At 47.0% G+C, this 16,901-nt stretch overlaps 1 protein-coding gene across 6 annotated transcripts in view; it reads left to right on the forward strand.

Moving 5' to 3' along the window:
- The window catches only part of KPNA6 (karyopherin subunit alpha 6), a 30,211-nt gene extending 13,992 nt beyond the window's left edge, over positions 1-16,219 (forward strand). For 3 of the 6 annotated variants that reach the window (XM_087970275.1, XM_026673711.2, XM_087970278.1), the window contains exons 6-14: positions 885-1,016; positions 2,031-2,119; positions 2,204-2,303; positions 4,101-4,264; positions 6,250-6,328; positions 8,430-8,555; positions 9,508-9,635; positions 11,121-11,299; positions 12,700-16,219. In XM_087970275.1, the coding sequence (XP_087826401.1) occupies positions 885-1,016; positions 2,031-2,119; positions 2,204-2,303; positions 4,101-4,264; positions 6,250-6,328; positions 8,430-8,555; positions 9,508-9,635; positions 11,121-11,299; positions 12,700-12,887 (1,185 nt within the window). In that variant the 3' untranslated portion in view covers positions 12,888-16,219. Of the gene's footprint in view, positions 1-884; positions 1,017-2,030; positions 2,120-2,203; positions 2,304-4,100; positions 4,265-6,249; positions 6,338-8,429; positions 8,556-9,507; positions 9,636-11,120; positions 11,300-12,699 lie in introns of all 6 variants that reach the window. The other 3 variants (XM_087970276.1, XM_087970274.1, XM_087970277.1) reach the window with 1 other exon arrangement.
- Positions 16,220-16,901: the final 682 nt, after the last annotated feature.

The following is a 16,901-nucleotide window of genomic DNA, read 5'->3' on the forward strand; positions in this document are numbered from 1 at the left end:
AGGGTCTTCAAACTTGACAGCTTTAAGATTTGTGGACTTCAACTCCCAGAATTCCTCCTCCAGTCATGTTGGCTCAGGAATTCCAGCAGTTGAAGCCCACAAGTCTTAAACTTGCCAAGTTTGAAGAGCCTTGCCATAGGGTATTTTGTTAAGGGATATGTGTGAAAGGAAATACTTTGTTATTAGTTCTTTATTCCTGAATAATTATAGACTATCAGTCCTTCAGAAAGATGTACATTACTAATCATGCTTTAATATAAAGAATCCTTCCTGAAGGGCAGTTTAGGGTTGAGAACCAGACACCAGTGGTTCCATCGGGATCCAACTCTGTATTGGCTTTCTTCTGCCTTCCTGGTCTGGTTGGCCTCCTTCCAGCTTTTCTCCTTGGTTTTGGTCTTGTGAGTGGTGGCAAACAGGCAGCCCCTCCTCAGTTGCGCCTCTGCCTTTGATTTGCATGCTCGGGTGGGGGAGGTTCATTGTGCAAGGGGTGGGTGGGGGTAGAAGACTGGCAGCAGCACCACTGAAGGAAGAGCTGCCATTCAAAGAGGCTGTTGCCATCTTGCCACAAGAGAATTCCTCACTGGTGTCAGTGAAATGGGATCTATTTGATGGCTTCTGGAGCTGGTGCACACCTTCCTCCGCAGATAATGGTCCTCTGGAAGGTTTTGGTTGAAATGGCAGGTTAGAAGTGGCAGCCAGAGTTAGGAGGTCTCACTTCTGAATTATTTTGTCTTGTGGAATGATTCCCTCCCCGTCCCCCCCAACTCCCCCCCAAGGAACAAATGGGAACCCCAGTTTGATCTGTTCAATCCCAAAGCAACTTTTGTCTCATTGATTGTGGACCTCCACGGGAGTCAGTCGTTCACTGGCTACTTCTCTTCCAGTTTGAAGCTGCGTGGGCATTAACCAACATCGCCTCAGGTAACTCCCTACAAACTAAGATAGTGATTGAGGCGGGGGCAGTCCCGATCTTCATCGAATTGCTGAGTGCTGATTTTGAAGATGTCCAAGAGCAGGTGAGGCTCAGACCTGGGCTACCGACTGAGCTTTTGTTCTGCGGCAGGACAGCCAGCTCAAGTCGTGAACAAAACGCGATCAATGGTGTCCTAAAAGGGCACCAGCTTCCCAGTTAAAAAAATCATTGAAATGACTGATTCTCACAAGATTTGAGTGTTTTTAAAATTTGTTTGTTTAAGGAGGGAGGTATCTGGAGCTTGGAAATGTTTTTGACTGTGAACTAGCCACTTTGCATCGCTTGTCTACACTTTCAACTATCCCACCACATTGTAGGTTTCCAGTTGTATTTAAGCTGTGGCTGCTCCGTCACTGGAGACCTTTAAGAAGAGACTGGACAGCCATTTGTCTGGAATGGTGTGGGACCTCCTGCTCGATCAGAGGGCTGGACTAGAGGACCTTCAGGGTCCCTTTCAGCCCTGTTACTCTATGTCCCACGGTCTAATTATGGTGTAATTACATCACACTGATCACTTGCCTTTCCCCTGGAAGGCAGCATACATTGGGGTAGGGCTCCTTCCCTCAGTTTATTCTCACAACAACCCTAAGAGGAACCAACTGCCTCTCTTATTACCCCGGGACTCAGTGTCTAACCTTCGGGCTCTGCTGCTGTTGTGATGTCACAGATATGTCGGACTGCCCAGGGTAATGCAAGCTGCTTTGTATGGCATGAGAGCTGGGCCAGTTGGCAAGAAAGAAGGATAGACCCACAATAGCTATTGAAAGTCTTGGGTTACAGAATGGGGTGAACTAATCAAACACGGAGCAGTAGCTGTGTAGAGGGACAGCTGCAGGGGGATGCATTGTCCAGTCTTCCTCCCTGTGCTAGGGCTGCTAGGTTGAGAAAGTTGCCTAGACTATTTTGCACTGTGTTCATCACAATAATAACAAACAGATGGGAGTGGCTACAGTCAGCGATTCATTTGCAAGGCCTGATTGAGCCTGACTTGACCTGTTCGATGTTGCTCTGAACATATCTCAAGAACTGAGTCCTGAAGCCCCTGCTCTTCTTCCAGGCTGTCTGGGCATTGGGGAACATCGCTGGAGACAGCTCTGCCTGCCGTGACTATGTCCTAAATTGTGGCATCCTTCCTCCTCTATTGTTGTGAGTAGCCCCTGGGAGAAATTCTAGCTTGGTTTAAGCCAAAGGCTGTAATGTGGACTTAAGCATCGTTTGGTTATATTTTAGGCTCCTCACAAAATCTACTAGGTTGACGATGACACGAAATGCGGTCTGGGCTTTGTCGAATCTCTGCAGAGGGAAGTACCCACCCCCAGAGTTTGAGAAGGTATGGTCCAAATGTGTATTACTTTATTTTCCCAGCCACAGGCCTCTCTTGTGTTCCACAGACTTTCTCAACCGTGGCAATTGGAAGATGGGTGGATTTCAACTCCTGGAATTCCCCAGCCAGCACAGTTGAGAAACTCTGCTTTGTCTAGACTCCTATCATTTAGCTCTCCTTCTTGCGTTTAAAAGCACCTTAAGTGTAGTATGTGTGAAAACAATAAAACATATACCTTTGGGCAGGTGTTCATTGTAACTTCAGCCCTGATAATGCTGGTTGCAGGTTGAGCAACTTGTACAAAGTTTAGTATTTTATTATCCAACAGACTAGATAACCGTTGTGAGTAATAATTCCAAGCCAGAGTTACTGCTGTATCTAGCAAAGGTCTACTTAAAGAGCAACATATTCCCCTGTAATCCCCACCCAAGCTACCTTCGGATAAAATTGGACCGGGCTGTCTTCTATAAGATACACCTAGAGAATATGGTGGCAAAAATCAATGCGAGAAATAACATAGTCCAGAAAGTCTTTGGAACTAAATGGGGAGCTTCAGCTGCCACCCTAGGATCATCAGCACTAGGGTGGGCTACTCCACAGCAGAATATGGAGCCCCTGTAGGGCTTAGCAGCTGCCTTCGTGAGATGACGGACTCAGCGACATGAGGGTTATAATACTGAATTGGGATCCTTCCGTCTCAAGAGACGATGGTATCGTGCTCTGAAGAGAGGTTCTAAAACGGCATTCTAGTGTGGCTAAAAAGGCCAATTCGAGAGGGGCAATCCCTTCCACACTGAGGACAGATACAGTCTGTCTCCCGTCTAGCCCCCGGATTTGCTGGTTCCGGGGCTGAGGATTGTAAGCAGATGTATTAAAACCACTCTGACTTAGCTGGCTTCTAGATGTACCATTGAGAGAACGCAGGGAAACTATGAACAACTCACTCCTACCAGGACATGCCGACCTTCCTCCTTTATCAGCAGAAGTCTCAAATCCAGGAAGCCCTCACTGGCCCTTGCACAACATCTGCCCAGGAACTTTAACATTGGTTCCCAGTGGAAAGCCAAATGGGCCTCTGGGTGCCCAGACACAGGAAGACGTATTGGTGACCCCACAAAAAAAGGGTATCAGGCTTTGAACTGCCACGTCAGCCAGGGACAATCCTGAATAGGATTCACACCTCGTACGGCGTCTGCCAGGACTCTCCGTATCAGTGCCGCCTGGCATCCTCCTCTCAGTGTGACTGCAGGGTTCCAGCTGTCAAAACTGGTCCAGTAGCTGATTTTTAAAATATAAATGATGCTCTGCACTTCCCTAGGCCAGGGGTGTCCAACCTTGGCAACTTTAAGACTTGTGGACTTCAACTCCCAGAATTCCTCAGCCAGCTTTGCTTTTCTGGGAGTTGAAGTCCACAAGTCTTAAAGTTGCCAAGGTTGGACACCCCTGGCCTAGATCATCAGTATTTTTTAACATTTATATTTTTTGGTGTTTTACTAATGTAGATGAAATGTTAATATATAATGCTAGTCCATGTATGATATGCCATACACTAAATGAAATAAATAAACTGCTGCATCTGTGGACAGGAGAGTGATGTATCCGCTCTAAAATAAGTGTTTAATGTGAGTATAGCATGAAGCACCGATTTGAATACGCAAACTGTACTTCTGAGTTGAGCATGAAATGCAAGATTTGATCTTGCACACCTAAAGCTCCGTGAAGAACTGCTGAAATGCCTGAAACTTCCTCTTGATCTCTTGGGCCGCTCTTCTCACGGTCTCTTGCAATTGTGCTTTTGTGCAGGTGTCGTCCTGTTTGCCAGTTTTGTCTCGCCTGCTCTTCAGCAGTGACTCAGACTTGCTGGCAGATGCCTGCTGGGCACTTTCCTATCTGTCGGATGGACCCAATGAGAAAATCCAGGCGGTCATAGATTCAGGAGTGTGCCGGCGACTGGTGGAATTGCTAATGTAAGTGTAAAAGTGCTGAATTATGGTTTGCTTAGCTATATAGCTTATTGAGTAATTGGCTCGATTCACATATGCCACAAATAATAGTTTACGAACTGTGTTCATTCTGAGAAATCGGATGCGAAGAGTCTTGTGTCGGAATGACCTCGGGAGACAGGAGAAGCTGCAGGAAAGGCAGCCCTGGGCTAAGAGGCAGCTGTGCCCTCACGGAAGGAGGGGGTGGGTGGGAAATGCTTTGGGAGGGTCCTCCCTGGGTTTTTGGACTAGAAAGCTGAAGGGGGAGAAGTGGACTTCAGGCGTGCGTGTTTCTGTGAATAAAAGCTTAAGCACTGCTAGCACATCTGGGCATGCTTCTTCCCTGGACTGCCTTACAAAGTTGAGAGTGGGTCATGTGCCTTCTTCAAGTTAAATCAGTTTCACAATTACACTTGAATATTTTCTGACACATTAATTGGTGTAGCTGAAGTCGATCTGGTTTTCAAAAGAGGACAAATGCTAATCTGTGTCATGATACTGAGGCAGTTTCCTTTCTTTTAAAATATGGGGTAGCATCAGCAGAGGGTTCAGCCAGTTCCTAGGTGGGGAGAGGATGGTGGGAACGCACATCGCACACAAAAGATTGCTGCAATCTGCCATCACGATAGAACAGTGCAGGTGTCCCTGCCATCCCCCTACACCCCCATCCCCAGTGGAATAGATCGGAAGGGGGCTGAGTGAACTGAGGCACATTTGGGAGAGCTTGAGGGAAGGTGGGAGCTGGAGGGGATGCACTGAAGTCCTAGCTTAACCCCTCCTGAATCTAGTGTTTCCAAGTAGGTGGGACTGTATCAATCCCAGCACATCGAAGCAGCTGGAATCCACCCAAAGGGCCAGGATGGGGGAGCTGCTTAGCAAACTTCTGCTGTGTGCAGGTCCAGCTTTCTAGAAGTAATCTTGGATTTATGACTAGTTGCTTAGCGACCGTTCAAGTTACAACTGACCCCCAAAAGGGGACTTAGGACCTGGATTCAAAGTGTTCCGTCTCTGAAGGTTCTTGAGAAGCTTAGACAGAGAAGCTTGGACAGTCATTTGTCCAAGTTGGTACAAGGTCTCCTACCTTGGGCAGGGGATTGGATTAGAAGACCCTCAAGGCGCCCTCCAGCCCTGTGAATTGATTCTGACGGACAGGACCCCAGCCTGGTCATATGTCCAGACTCTGGGCATCCGGCAACATGGTTGCATATATAGCACTTGCATGTCCCATGGCCATTTGAATGCATTTTATGATGGTTTTGCTGAAAACATTTTGGCAAAACATATCCATAGCGAACCATTGGTCGTAATGCCCGTCTCTATTATGACCTTCTGTCCAGGACTACCTGAATTCCAGAGAATCTGTAGCTTAAGACTGTTATTTGACATGGGAACCTTGACTCTGGTGCTCCAGACTTTGGCCTAGCCTGAACATGTTAACGAAAGCAGGGACTGGGTGTAATGCACCTTGGTCATAAGAGGTGCATAGCCTTCCAGATGTTGCTGAGCCTCCTCAGCCAGCAGCCCAGAGGAGCATGTGGTGGATTTCAGCTGAGTTAACAGTTGAGGGACTTCCTTGATTCTCCCACTGGCCTCTATGGGGTTTCCTGGATTGAGTCCTGGCTTTGCACAAGCAGACTTTACTGGGATGTCTCTGATAGCCATAGCCCTTAGACTTATATACCGCTTCGCAGTGCTTTACAGCCCTCTCTAAGAGGTTTACAGAGTCAGCTTCTTGTCCCCAACAATCTGGGCCCTCATTTTACCCACCTCGGAAGGATGGAAGGCTGAGTCAGCCTTGAGCCTGGTGAGATTCGAACTGCCAAATTGCAGGCAGCTGTCAGTCAGCAGAAGTAGCCCTGCACTCTAACCACTGCGCCACCGAGGCTCTCTTCTCTGATGGAATGCATTCTCGATGAATAAGCGAGGTTAAACTTAACGTTGAGTGTGTTGTTGTCTTCTTCTGCACACAGGCACAGCGACTACAAAGTGGCTTCCCCAGCTTTGAGAGCAGTTGGCAACATTGTGACGGGGGACGATATCCAAACCCAGGTGATGGGGGTGGGTGGGCCTCGTGTAGCCCATCGCAGGCTCCCCCCCCAGGAGGCCCCTGAGCTTGTTCCCCAAGCCGTCCTTTGAAATACCCACCACCAATCTGGGGGAAATCCAGCTCCAGGACTTTCGCTTCCAGTCCATAAGCAGAGAGGTTGGGGAATCTGGCCGTGATAAGGCAATTGGTACTCAAACTATGATGTAAAGCAGAGGCTGGCTTAATGTCAGGGGCAGGAATTACTCATTGGAGTGGGGAACACTACATTTGTTTTTCTTACTGCAATTCACTGAAGGCTAGAAATTACCTTCCTCTCTGCTATCTTTTTATTTGGCATCTTCTTGTTCTCCTTATCATCCTTATAAGCAAGTCAAGAGACGGGCTTAGGAGAATAAGTGGATGTTTGGGTCTGTCATGAAAATTAACACACACACACACACAGACACAGACACACACACAGACACACTTGCCTTGACACTCCCCAGATGTCAGTCCTCCTTATTGATGTGGGTCCCTTGAAAGGTTCCCAGTCTTAAAGTTCAAGCAGTTTGGACCATGATTGGCTGGTAGCTGTTTTTTGAGCCTGACTCCACCTTTTTGGTCACTTTCTTTCTACTTAGTGTGGATTCCCAAAAGGCCCCCTTGGCTTTCCAGGGTTATCTCAAATCTGCATATCCTGGTCCCACTTTATCTGGCTTTATCTAGCTTAAGCCTCAATTGGTTCACCTGCACATGTTTAAAATAACTCTGGGCACTAGTTTGGAAGTTTCCCAGCCTTCCTGGAATGATTCACAATATCAAGTTACATTCTCTAATTAAGACATTTTTAGCCCTTGCAAGTTGCCTGGGGAATTCTGGGTATTAAAATCCACACACTTCCAGCTGCCAAGATAGAGAAACCCTGGCCAGACTCTGCAATAGATTTCATGTAGCTGCGGGGGATGGGACACCCAGGACCCAAGACAAAAAGACAAGGTGGCACTTGTGGCAGCTTTGGAATGTGGAGCTTCTCAGAGACACCCCCCCCCCCCCCCATAAAAAGGAGGTCCCTGAGCTTGTTCCCTTTGAAACACCCACCGCCAATCTCCTGCCTGTTTTCTTGGGTGGGAGTCTTGTAAGTAAAAATTGATGCTAGCAGCTGGTACTTCGCTTTTCCACTTCCCTGTTTACATATGTTTTAAAAGTATTTTTAATTAAAAAGTATTATTGGCACTACCATAACACAACGGTGCCAAACAAATTAGGTGGTCCAGAAATATGTGAAACCCCACTAAGAAATGCAAAGAGAGCTCTACCTGTCCTGTTTATGTCTGTTTATTGCCCATAAAGGTAACCAAAGCTTATCTGGTCCCATAACCAAGGGACCCGGACTGACACAGGTAAGCAGCTTCACCCAGTCATGTGTGTCCTTCAGGTGGTACCTCCTGGTCTGATTTGGGAAGGTAGTTCTCCAAAATGTTCTCCTGATTAGACTCTCCCTGCTGCTGCTTTCTTTAGAAGGCCAGCTGAACTTTAGCTTGGTCTTGCTCTGGTTCAGCATTCCGGTATCTGTAACCAAATTATGATCCCCTCTTTTGTTATAGTGTAATATTTTAATAGGGCTGTTTCCTATGAGATGGCTGTAATTGATCAATGGATGGATGGATGATCTTGGGGGGGGGGGGGAACACGAGGGGAAAATATGATGCCTAGAAGACGAAAGCAAAGGTAGCCCCCAGGGACTTAAGGGTCAGAGGAAGAAACTTAGGAAGGGCCCACCCTGATGCATTAACCGGTTAAAAGTGGTGGCAGGAAGTTTGTCTCTTCAGGCTTGCAAGTTTCTGTTAATGCAGAATGAGCTCCTGTTTCCTGTCTGGTTCCTCCAGCCGGAGGGCTGACAACAGTCTTGCTTCCCGCTGGCCCCGCTTGATCCCTTAGGGTGGGTCCTTCCTAAATTCCTTCCTCTGACTGTGAATCCATTTGGGAGAGGCACCAGCCTCTCTTGCCTGATTGTCTCCTAGGGAGCATCTCTTCCTCTCTTTCCCCAAGACCACCCACCCATTCTGTTGCATGGAGGTGGGCAGAAGTTTTGAAACGGGGCCCTGATTTGCTTTTCCTTTCTAGGTGATCCTAAATTGCTCAGCTTTGCCTTGTCTCCTTCATCTGCTTAGCAGCCCCAAAGAGTCCATCCGGAAAGAAGCTTGCTGGACTATCTCCAATGTGACAGCAGGGAACAGAGCTCAGATACAGGTAATAAGCCAGAGGAAGTGACACCCCTGAGGCTGAAATGATTGGCTGCTTTTCGGACTCTTCTGAGGATTCTTTGCCCCCAAGGGCACGGTCTTACGTGTAGAAACAGGGAGCTGGAGTTTCTATATTTCTGACATTTTTCAGCCATGCCAAATCGATTTCCTTGTTACGAATCCCTCCAGGAACATCCACTCTCTCTTACATGCCTTTGGGTCACTTGCAAAAAGACAAACCTTATCTAGCAACCCTTCAGTTGATTGGGTGATGGTATTTCAGCCTTCATCAATTTGGTAACCTTCCCAATAGCTAGACTGAATCTCAGAATTCTCAGCAAGGCTCTAGGCTTGTTGGAGAATTCTCAGGATTCACCTGGAAGTCAATGCTTCCCCACCCTGCTTCTATTGCTCCAAGGGGATAGAAGAAAATCTTCTAAATAGTAAGCTATTTAATCATATTGAGAAATCTCTCCTGAAAGAAATATACTGCTTTTAACCTCCAACCCAGCCACCAATGTACTGGTGGTGTCCTTTTTCAGCCTTTTTGAAACAGTGTTAAGCAGACACCAGAGTCATTAAGCAAACCCATTCATATGACCGGGTAAGGTTTTTTTTTTGTTTTTTTTGCCGGAAACCAGCAAAAAACATAGTGAATCTCAGCCACTTGACTGTGGAATGCCACCACTGGTCATGAAGCTGACTTGGCTGACATGCAGTCACGTGATTGCAAGGGGATGGTGCAGCCTGTTACAATGGCCAGGACTGTTTTATGGGCCATAACGCATCTGTGCGGTGGCTGTCATATCTTCTGGTGGACATAAAACAACTGGTCATTAAGTGAGGACTACCTGTGCTACAGCTCTGTCCTCGCCTGTTTGTTCCTCTGCCTTGAGGGGACCGGGGTTGGGCCCAGTGCTCAGCCTCTAGCTAACCCTGTCCTTCCTCTGGCCCTACAGGCGGTCATAGACGCAAACATCTTTCCAGTATTAATTGAGATCCTGCAGAAGGCGGAATTCCGCACCAGGAAAGAAGCCGCCTGGGCCATCACAAACGCCACATCAGGAGGAACGCCGGAGCAGATTAAGTAAGGCCCAACTTTCACTTTGGAGTCGGGGTTTTTTGTTTGTGATTGCATTTCTCTTATATTAACAGGTTTGTGGCAACCAAAAACTTAAAAGAACCCCTGGAGTTCATGGGAGAAACCTTCGCCAACTTAATGTTCTTGGCACAGACAAGTTTTACTCTGTTTCCAATGTTTAAATTTAAATTATTTTTTTCCCCTAAACAAGAATTGGATACCTAGGTAAAATGAGTTAACCCAACATTAATTGTTCATCTAAGGAGCTTCCAGTCATTAATGTTTATTTTTTATTAAATTTGTTTGCTGCTCATCTTGTCACAAGGCGACTCTTGGCAGGTGACAGCATTAAAATTGTGAATAAGGAATGAGGAACGTGAAAGGTAAGAAGTTCTGCCTCACTGTCTGTCAGCTGATAAGAAAAATGACCAAAGGTCGGATCAGAGGCTGACAAGAAAGTCGTGTCCTTGAGGTGAACCAAGGAATAAGTAAGAAGACACGCGGTTTCCTCCACCAAATCATTTCCCCTGTATGGAGGATTTGGTTTCGATGAGGCAATAGCTGTCTGTCCTGGTGGCCCACTGCTTTGGTGCTGCAACTGCCAGAAAGCCCAACAGGGAGGCAGCATCAAGATCACGAGAAGTGATAGTGCCACTTTATATTGCGCGAATGAGGCCACGCTTGGAATGCTGCACCCAGTTCTGATCACCAAGATACAAAATAAGATGCTGAGACCCTAGAAAGAGTGCAGAGAAGAGCCACAAAGTGGAAAAGGGGTCTGGAGGCCAAACAGTTAAGAGAACTAGGTATGTCTAGTCTAACAAAGGGAAGAATAAAGGGCGACCTGATCGCTGTCTTCCGGTGCTTGAGGGGCTGTCACAGAGAAGAGAGGGTGGACTTAGGAGTATTCTGCAAAGCACCAGAGGGCAGGACAAGAAGCAGTGGGCGGGTGCTTGTTAGAGAGAGATCCGACCTAAAATTAAAAAGAAATTTCCTGACAGTAATAACGATTAATTCACGGAACAGCTTACCTACCCCGGTTGTGGGTGGTCCATTGCTGGAGATTTTCAAGAAAAGATTTGGACCACCATTTGTCCGGGATGATATAAGGTCTCCTGCTTTGGGTAGGGGGGTTGGTCCCTTCCCCCCCTCGGATTCTATGTCCTGCAGAGCATGTGGATTTTACTTACTATTCTAATACACGACGACTGAGGGTTTATCCTTCTTTACAGTATTACACAGTTATGTGCTGACCATAAAGAACAGCTCTGTGATGGGGAAGAGAGGCAAATAGTAAAACATAGAATAAATTATACGCATCCTAATACTTTTATTTTCCTCTTACAGTTTGCTAAGTGTAGGAGTCTTAGCTTGAATTTCAGAGGAACTGGGGAAGACGGCGTGTCTTCTCAGCAAGCAACTCTCCCAAGAAGGTTCAATTTTGCCAGTAGTTTTATCTTCTGTTGGTTTTTTTTTTTGCTTCGTTTCCAGATACTTAGTAAACCTGGGCTGCATTAAACCCCTGTGTGATCTGTTGACCGTCATGGACTCCAAGATAGTTCAGGTGGCCCTGAATGGCCTGGAGAACATCTTGCGGCTGGGAGAGCAGGAGGCCAAGCAGAGCGGCACCGGCATCAACCCCTACTGCAGCCTCATTGAGGAAGCTTATGGTGAGGGCCGGGTCTGGAACGTGGGCTGGGGCTGTTTGCAAATGGAGGCTCCCCTTTGTGCCATTCCTTCCCGGTGGGGCATCCCTAACAACCCGATGTTTTTCAGCATCAAGCTGGAAGCATTTTAATTTTTCAAAGTGTTTTTATTTAAAACCAAACAACAACTTTGCAGCGTATGACTGGGTAGCACAGAAGAAGTAACTTACCTGACTTTACTTCTGTCTCTGCCCCAGTTTTCTCAACTCTCAGTGGTTAGAGGTGATCATCTACTCCTTACTCCAGCGGTCCACAACCTTTCCAGCTTGGTGGGCCAGCAGGGGGAGGAGATGGCACGCCTGTGAACGCGCACAACTTCATTTGCACCAATGGGCGCGCATGCCTGCCACTCCTGCAAATGCTTTGCGCGCTCGTGCAAGTGCCTGCCGCTCATGCAAACACCCGCCACTGGCGTGAATGGCGCTTTGTGCGCGAGCAAGTGGAGGGGTGCGCGTGTTCGCCATGCACCTTGCTTGTCCCAGTTCTGAACTGGCCGCAGCCTGGCAGTGGGCCAGGGCTGGGGGCTGGGGACCCCGGCCTTATGCCACTGCTTCAGTTACCCTGTTCTAACCTGAAGACGACCTGCAAATCGGCTGACATGGAATTCCAGCGTCTCCCGCCATAGCTGAGAATTGGGCGTTTCAGGCCATGTGTTTGAGGGAGGCTGCCTTTCTGGGATTCAGAGAATTGAAGGGGCATAAGGGAACTTGGGCCACGAAGGTTGCTCCAGTCAGCAACTCCTAAAACTAAGTGCAATGAGCCCAAGAAGAGCTGTCTCTGCTTTAAACAGTTCTGGGTGCTCCATTCACACCTGCCATGTTCTCCAAAGGGCAGCCTTGCCAGATGGGATGGATGGGGAAATGTTGCAAACCCCCCGCCAGTTGTAGTACCCAAATGTTTCCACAGACAAAATGATAGGCATAGTCAAGATGGTTGTGAGCCAGGGGTCTTACGAATAGACTTTTGGTCACAGTTGGGACTGGAATGTCCGTTGCTAAGCAGGGTGGCCACCCAACTTCCCTACCTTTTTTGCCCTTTTTTGTTATGTGGATCCGGCTCTCCCCATTGGCTTTCCTTGGGGGAAGCTGGCTGTGGAGGTTACGAATGCCCATGGCCTGGCCCCCCGGAGGGTGGGGGGCGGCTGCAGCCCTTGTCGATACACACTGGTTGCCGAGTGCCTGAGCTGCCATTCTGTGGCCCCAGAGACCCTGCAGGCCTTGCAAGTGTGAGATGTTTCTTTCAGCCCCGTTGTAGCTTCAGACAGTCACTAAATGTGGAGGGCTGCCTGTTCCTGGCGGCTCAGTTGGGTCAGCCGCCTGAGCTCCCATGTGGAATTCCTTGTAAATGGTGTCTTTCTCCTCCAGGCCTGGATAAAATAGAGTTCCTCCAGAGCCATGAAAACCAAGAGATCTACCAGAAGGCCTTCGACCTGTACGAGCACTATTTTGGCATTGAGGACGATGACTCTGCTCTGGCCCCCCAGGTGGACGAAGCTCAGCAGCAGTTCATTTTCCAGCAGCCCGAGGCCCCCATGGATGGCTTCCAGCTATAACCAGGGTGTGCGGAGTCGAGGGGAAGAAGACCCTCTCTTTGAGGGAAAGTCAACTGCCTAGAACCTTCCCACCCCAACCCTGTTTCCTTCTCTGCCACGCGGAAGGCGGCCCTGCCTGCGCCACCCGTTGCCAAACAGCTTTCTCCTTCGCAACACACAGCAGCAGCAGCTGACACTTTTCTGGAGAGGAGATGACACTTAACGCACTATTTTCCTTCCCCGTTTTTTTGTGCTGCACGAGTGTGTCAAAAAAAGCAGGTGCTGAAGTGGATGGAGGAGGGGGGTGCAAATGCCTTTTAGTTTGTGGGTTTCCTCCAGTTTTTTCTTTTCTTTTTGTGGTGTATTACTTTTTTCTCCTCGGATGAGATTTTTTTTTCACTTGGGTACTTGAGAGGTGACTTTTTCCCCCACTGGGAGAAGGCAAGGTAATCTGAATTGTAACCAAGGAATCTTAATCTGGATGCTTGGATTCAGCTATTTAAAATAATTTGCACATGTTAATTTTTATTAAGAGACTTTTCCTGATTTGCCAAATGCACCACTTGGCCCACACAGGGTCTCTTTTTTTGGGGGGGGGGGAGAGGAAAATCCTCTTGCCAAACAGCACCTTTTGAGGGAATTGGGCCAAGTTGCTGCTGTTTTTGTCCCTCTCCTCTATTTACATATATCTGAAAGAAAGAAAGAAAGAAAGAAAAACTCTGCCCTAGGATGCAGGCTGAATTGGACTGTCCCATCAGGCTTTGGGAAGGCTTCCCCTGCCAGGTGGGGAGAGGATTTTCAGAAGCAATTTAAAGATCCAGAAGAGCAGCAGCTCCTGGCGCTCCAGTCTTAAGGGGAAGGCGCAAACACACACACACACACAAAAGAGAACTCAAAAGCACAGCTGCTTTTTAGGTGGACTTAACATTTGCTACTGAACTGAAGTGGTGAACTGGGAGAAGTGACCCCCTCTTGCATCTTTACTTGAAGAAACAAAATTGCAAAACTCATTGGAGCCTTTTGGTTTGCACCATTTTATTTTGAATATTTCCCCCCCCCCCCTTGGACCACTGGGGTGGGGGCAACTTGGGTGTGGTGGAGCTGGGGTGGGTGGGTTTATCATCTGTTCTCCATGCCACCCATCCCACGGCCTGTCTCTCTTTCAGAATTACCTCCTGCTCACAACTGTATCGTGTACATTTACTTCAAAATGAAGAAGTCAAAGCTCTGTATTTTTTATATATTATATATACATTTGTCTCATTTGGTCCGGGGAGGAGGGGGCCCCTGACTCTCCAGAGTGCTGTTAGAGAGGATGATGCTCTGGGGCAGGCTGACCTAGAGGGCTGGCTATACAGAGTTCACCACGGCTACAGTTCTCTTGGGTTCTCTCCTCTTTCTTGGCCTGTTGCACGAGCGACCCAGTTTGGTGAACGGGCTTTCGTTGGAGACAGACTGGGCCCTGCTGGTTCTTTCTTCCAGAGAGAAGCCCCTGGCTGAGAGGCCCCTTCGGGTGTCTTAATGAAAGTTCAGATGGTGCGCATAGCCCCCTTCCTTGCTCTCCCCCATGGGAAGAAGGTTCTCAAAACCTCTAAGAGCAGAGATTCAGGCAGGGGTGAAGTTGGATGTGAAAGCCTTGGGCTGTATTTTGTAATAGAGGTTTGCTTTTCATTGTTTAAAAAAAATGCCAAGGAAATTTAATAAACTTCATCTCTGCATTCAGTGACTGCGATCCACGCATGAGTGGACTGAAGCATGTTTTTTTTCTTGCAGCCATGTCACATTTGCCATTCCTGGAACCATAAAAGACCTTTTGGGAATCATGGCTGAGTTGGCTCTCAAAGATGTCAGAGAAATCCCTTTTGCTGAAATAAGGTTGAGATGTTGCATGTTGATAAAAATTAATATTAGCCATGAAATGCCCCGCTCTTAAAAGCCGTGTGTGTGTGTGGGGGGGATTAATGTAAGGTGCATGACTCCAAAAATAACTCTGGGTGGCTTATGTAATGGAAACTGAAAACTGGCAAAGCAAATATATATACATTTGAAAAGATCACCCAATGCCTAAAATACTGCCCCGACAGGGTCAGGGGTCACAAACAACCTAACCCCCAGCCTTTGAGCAAAGCCATATATTAAAAAGACCTTGGAATCCATGCAAGATGGGGCCGTGAGAACCTGCTCCACAGCCCTCAGGACCTCAGACTGGGCCGAAAGTTCACTTTCCAACATGACAGCTAAGACAACACAGGAGTGAATGTCCTAGAGTGGCCCAGCCAGAGTCCTGACTTGAACCTTATTGAACATCTCTGGGAGGGCCTGAAAATGGCTGTCCACTGACATTCGCTATCCAACCTGACTGAGCTTGAGAGGATCTGCAAGGAAAAATGGCAGCAAATTTCCTCATCCAGGTGTCCAAAAGACTAGAGGCTGTAATTGCTGCCAAAGATGCTTCGTCAAAAGTACTAAGTGAAGGCTCTGAATACTTATACCAATGTGATATTTCAGTTTTTTTCTTTTTAATAACTTTACAGACATTTCTAAAATTCTGTTTTCATTTTGTCATTATGAGGTAATGAATGTAGACTAATAAGAAAAAAAACATGAATTTCAACAACAGTAGAATTAAGCTGCAGCATAACAAACTTGATAAAAGTGAAGGGGGTCTGAATACTTTCTGAATGTACCTGTAAGGACCAGCCTCTCCGCTCTTCATAAAATAAGTATAGACTCTTGAAAACTTTGTATTTCAAAAGGAATCTTTTTATTGAAGGGAGGTAAAAGCAAGTCAAAATTCAAAGCAAGATCTGAGGTCCCTCAGGGCATGCAACTAGGATAAAGGGAATTAGAAGCCCCTTCCAACAGTCCAATGTGGATTCCACCATTCAGCAGGTGTGAAGATGTTATTATACCATCCTCCCTGAGAAAGCAGATAAGGTAGGTTTCCCAGGGCTATTTTCTGGAACTGCAATCAACATGGCCCCTTCTCCCCTTGCATCTACCCAAGAGGTGAGAATTTCCCAAGCATCTGGGGCACCAGGCAACGGTTATAAATCATGTGAAAGGTTATACAAAAGACGCTATAAGAAATAGGATATTTAGGATGCATAGGAAAAGAATTAAATGCATCAAACCCAGCACCCCACCCCTGTTCCTTCCATTGAAGAATGTCAGATACACGGATCTAACAGTACCATACAATGATCCTTATATCTCAACCAAAATCTCAAAAATGAACAAGCATGATCAAAATGCTGAGAAATTTGAAGGGAGAGGTATGTTAGCAGCATACACGATTAGATGTGTTCATCTCCTTGATTTATTTGTAAAAATAATAAAAGGATATAAATCAATATGCTAAGCCATGTTTATTTACTAAATTATAATTGGATGTCTTTATAGAATATGCTAACCAGGGCCTAGTGCTGCTGAATGCCGATCTCTGAATGCAGGAAGCAGAGAGAAATATTGCTAGTCCTGCAACCTTGGTGTGGAATGAAACCTGAATTCTTACCTGCCTTTGATCAGTCATGTTTTGCTGATGCGCTCAGCCCCTTTGGATCGTCCGGAGGAACTGATTGCCTGGGGGGCTCTTATCAAGAACTACAGGGCTCTCTATTCTGGTCTTAACCAGGATTTCAGAGCCATTTTGGTCCAGTGATGAAAAGACCAGGCTAGAAATCAGAAGGCAATGAGTTTTAATCTCACTTTAGGCATGAAAGGGTGATTTTGGGCAGGCCACTCTCAGCCCAACCCAACTCACAAGATTATTGTTTTGGGGGAAATAAGAGAAAGAGATGTTCTTCACCCTGAATTATTTATAAAGTAATAAAGGCTGGATAGAAATTAAAAACAAACTTCAACCAAACTTGTCTCCACAAATTTTTCAGGCAACCTGTGGAAATCCAAGTGGATCCAACCGACCCCACAGAGACTGATCCTGCCATTGTAGCCAGTCAGATCTGCCCAAATTAAAGTGATCTTAACGACCATGAGAATGCTGATGTCCCCCACCCTATGCTCCTATGCTCCCAA

The sequence above is a fragment of the Notechis scutatus genome, chromosome 8 (assembly GCF_049901735.1).
Source record: "Notechis scutatus isolate UNSWTSFEM ecotype Mainland chromosome 8, rNotScu1.2, whole genome shotgun sequence".
In the NCBI taxonomy this organism is placed as follows: domain Eukaryota; kingdom Metazoa; phylum Chordata; class Lepidosauria; order Squamata; family Elapidae; genus Notechis; species Notechis scutatus.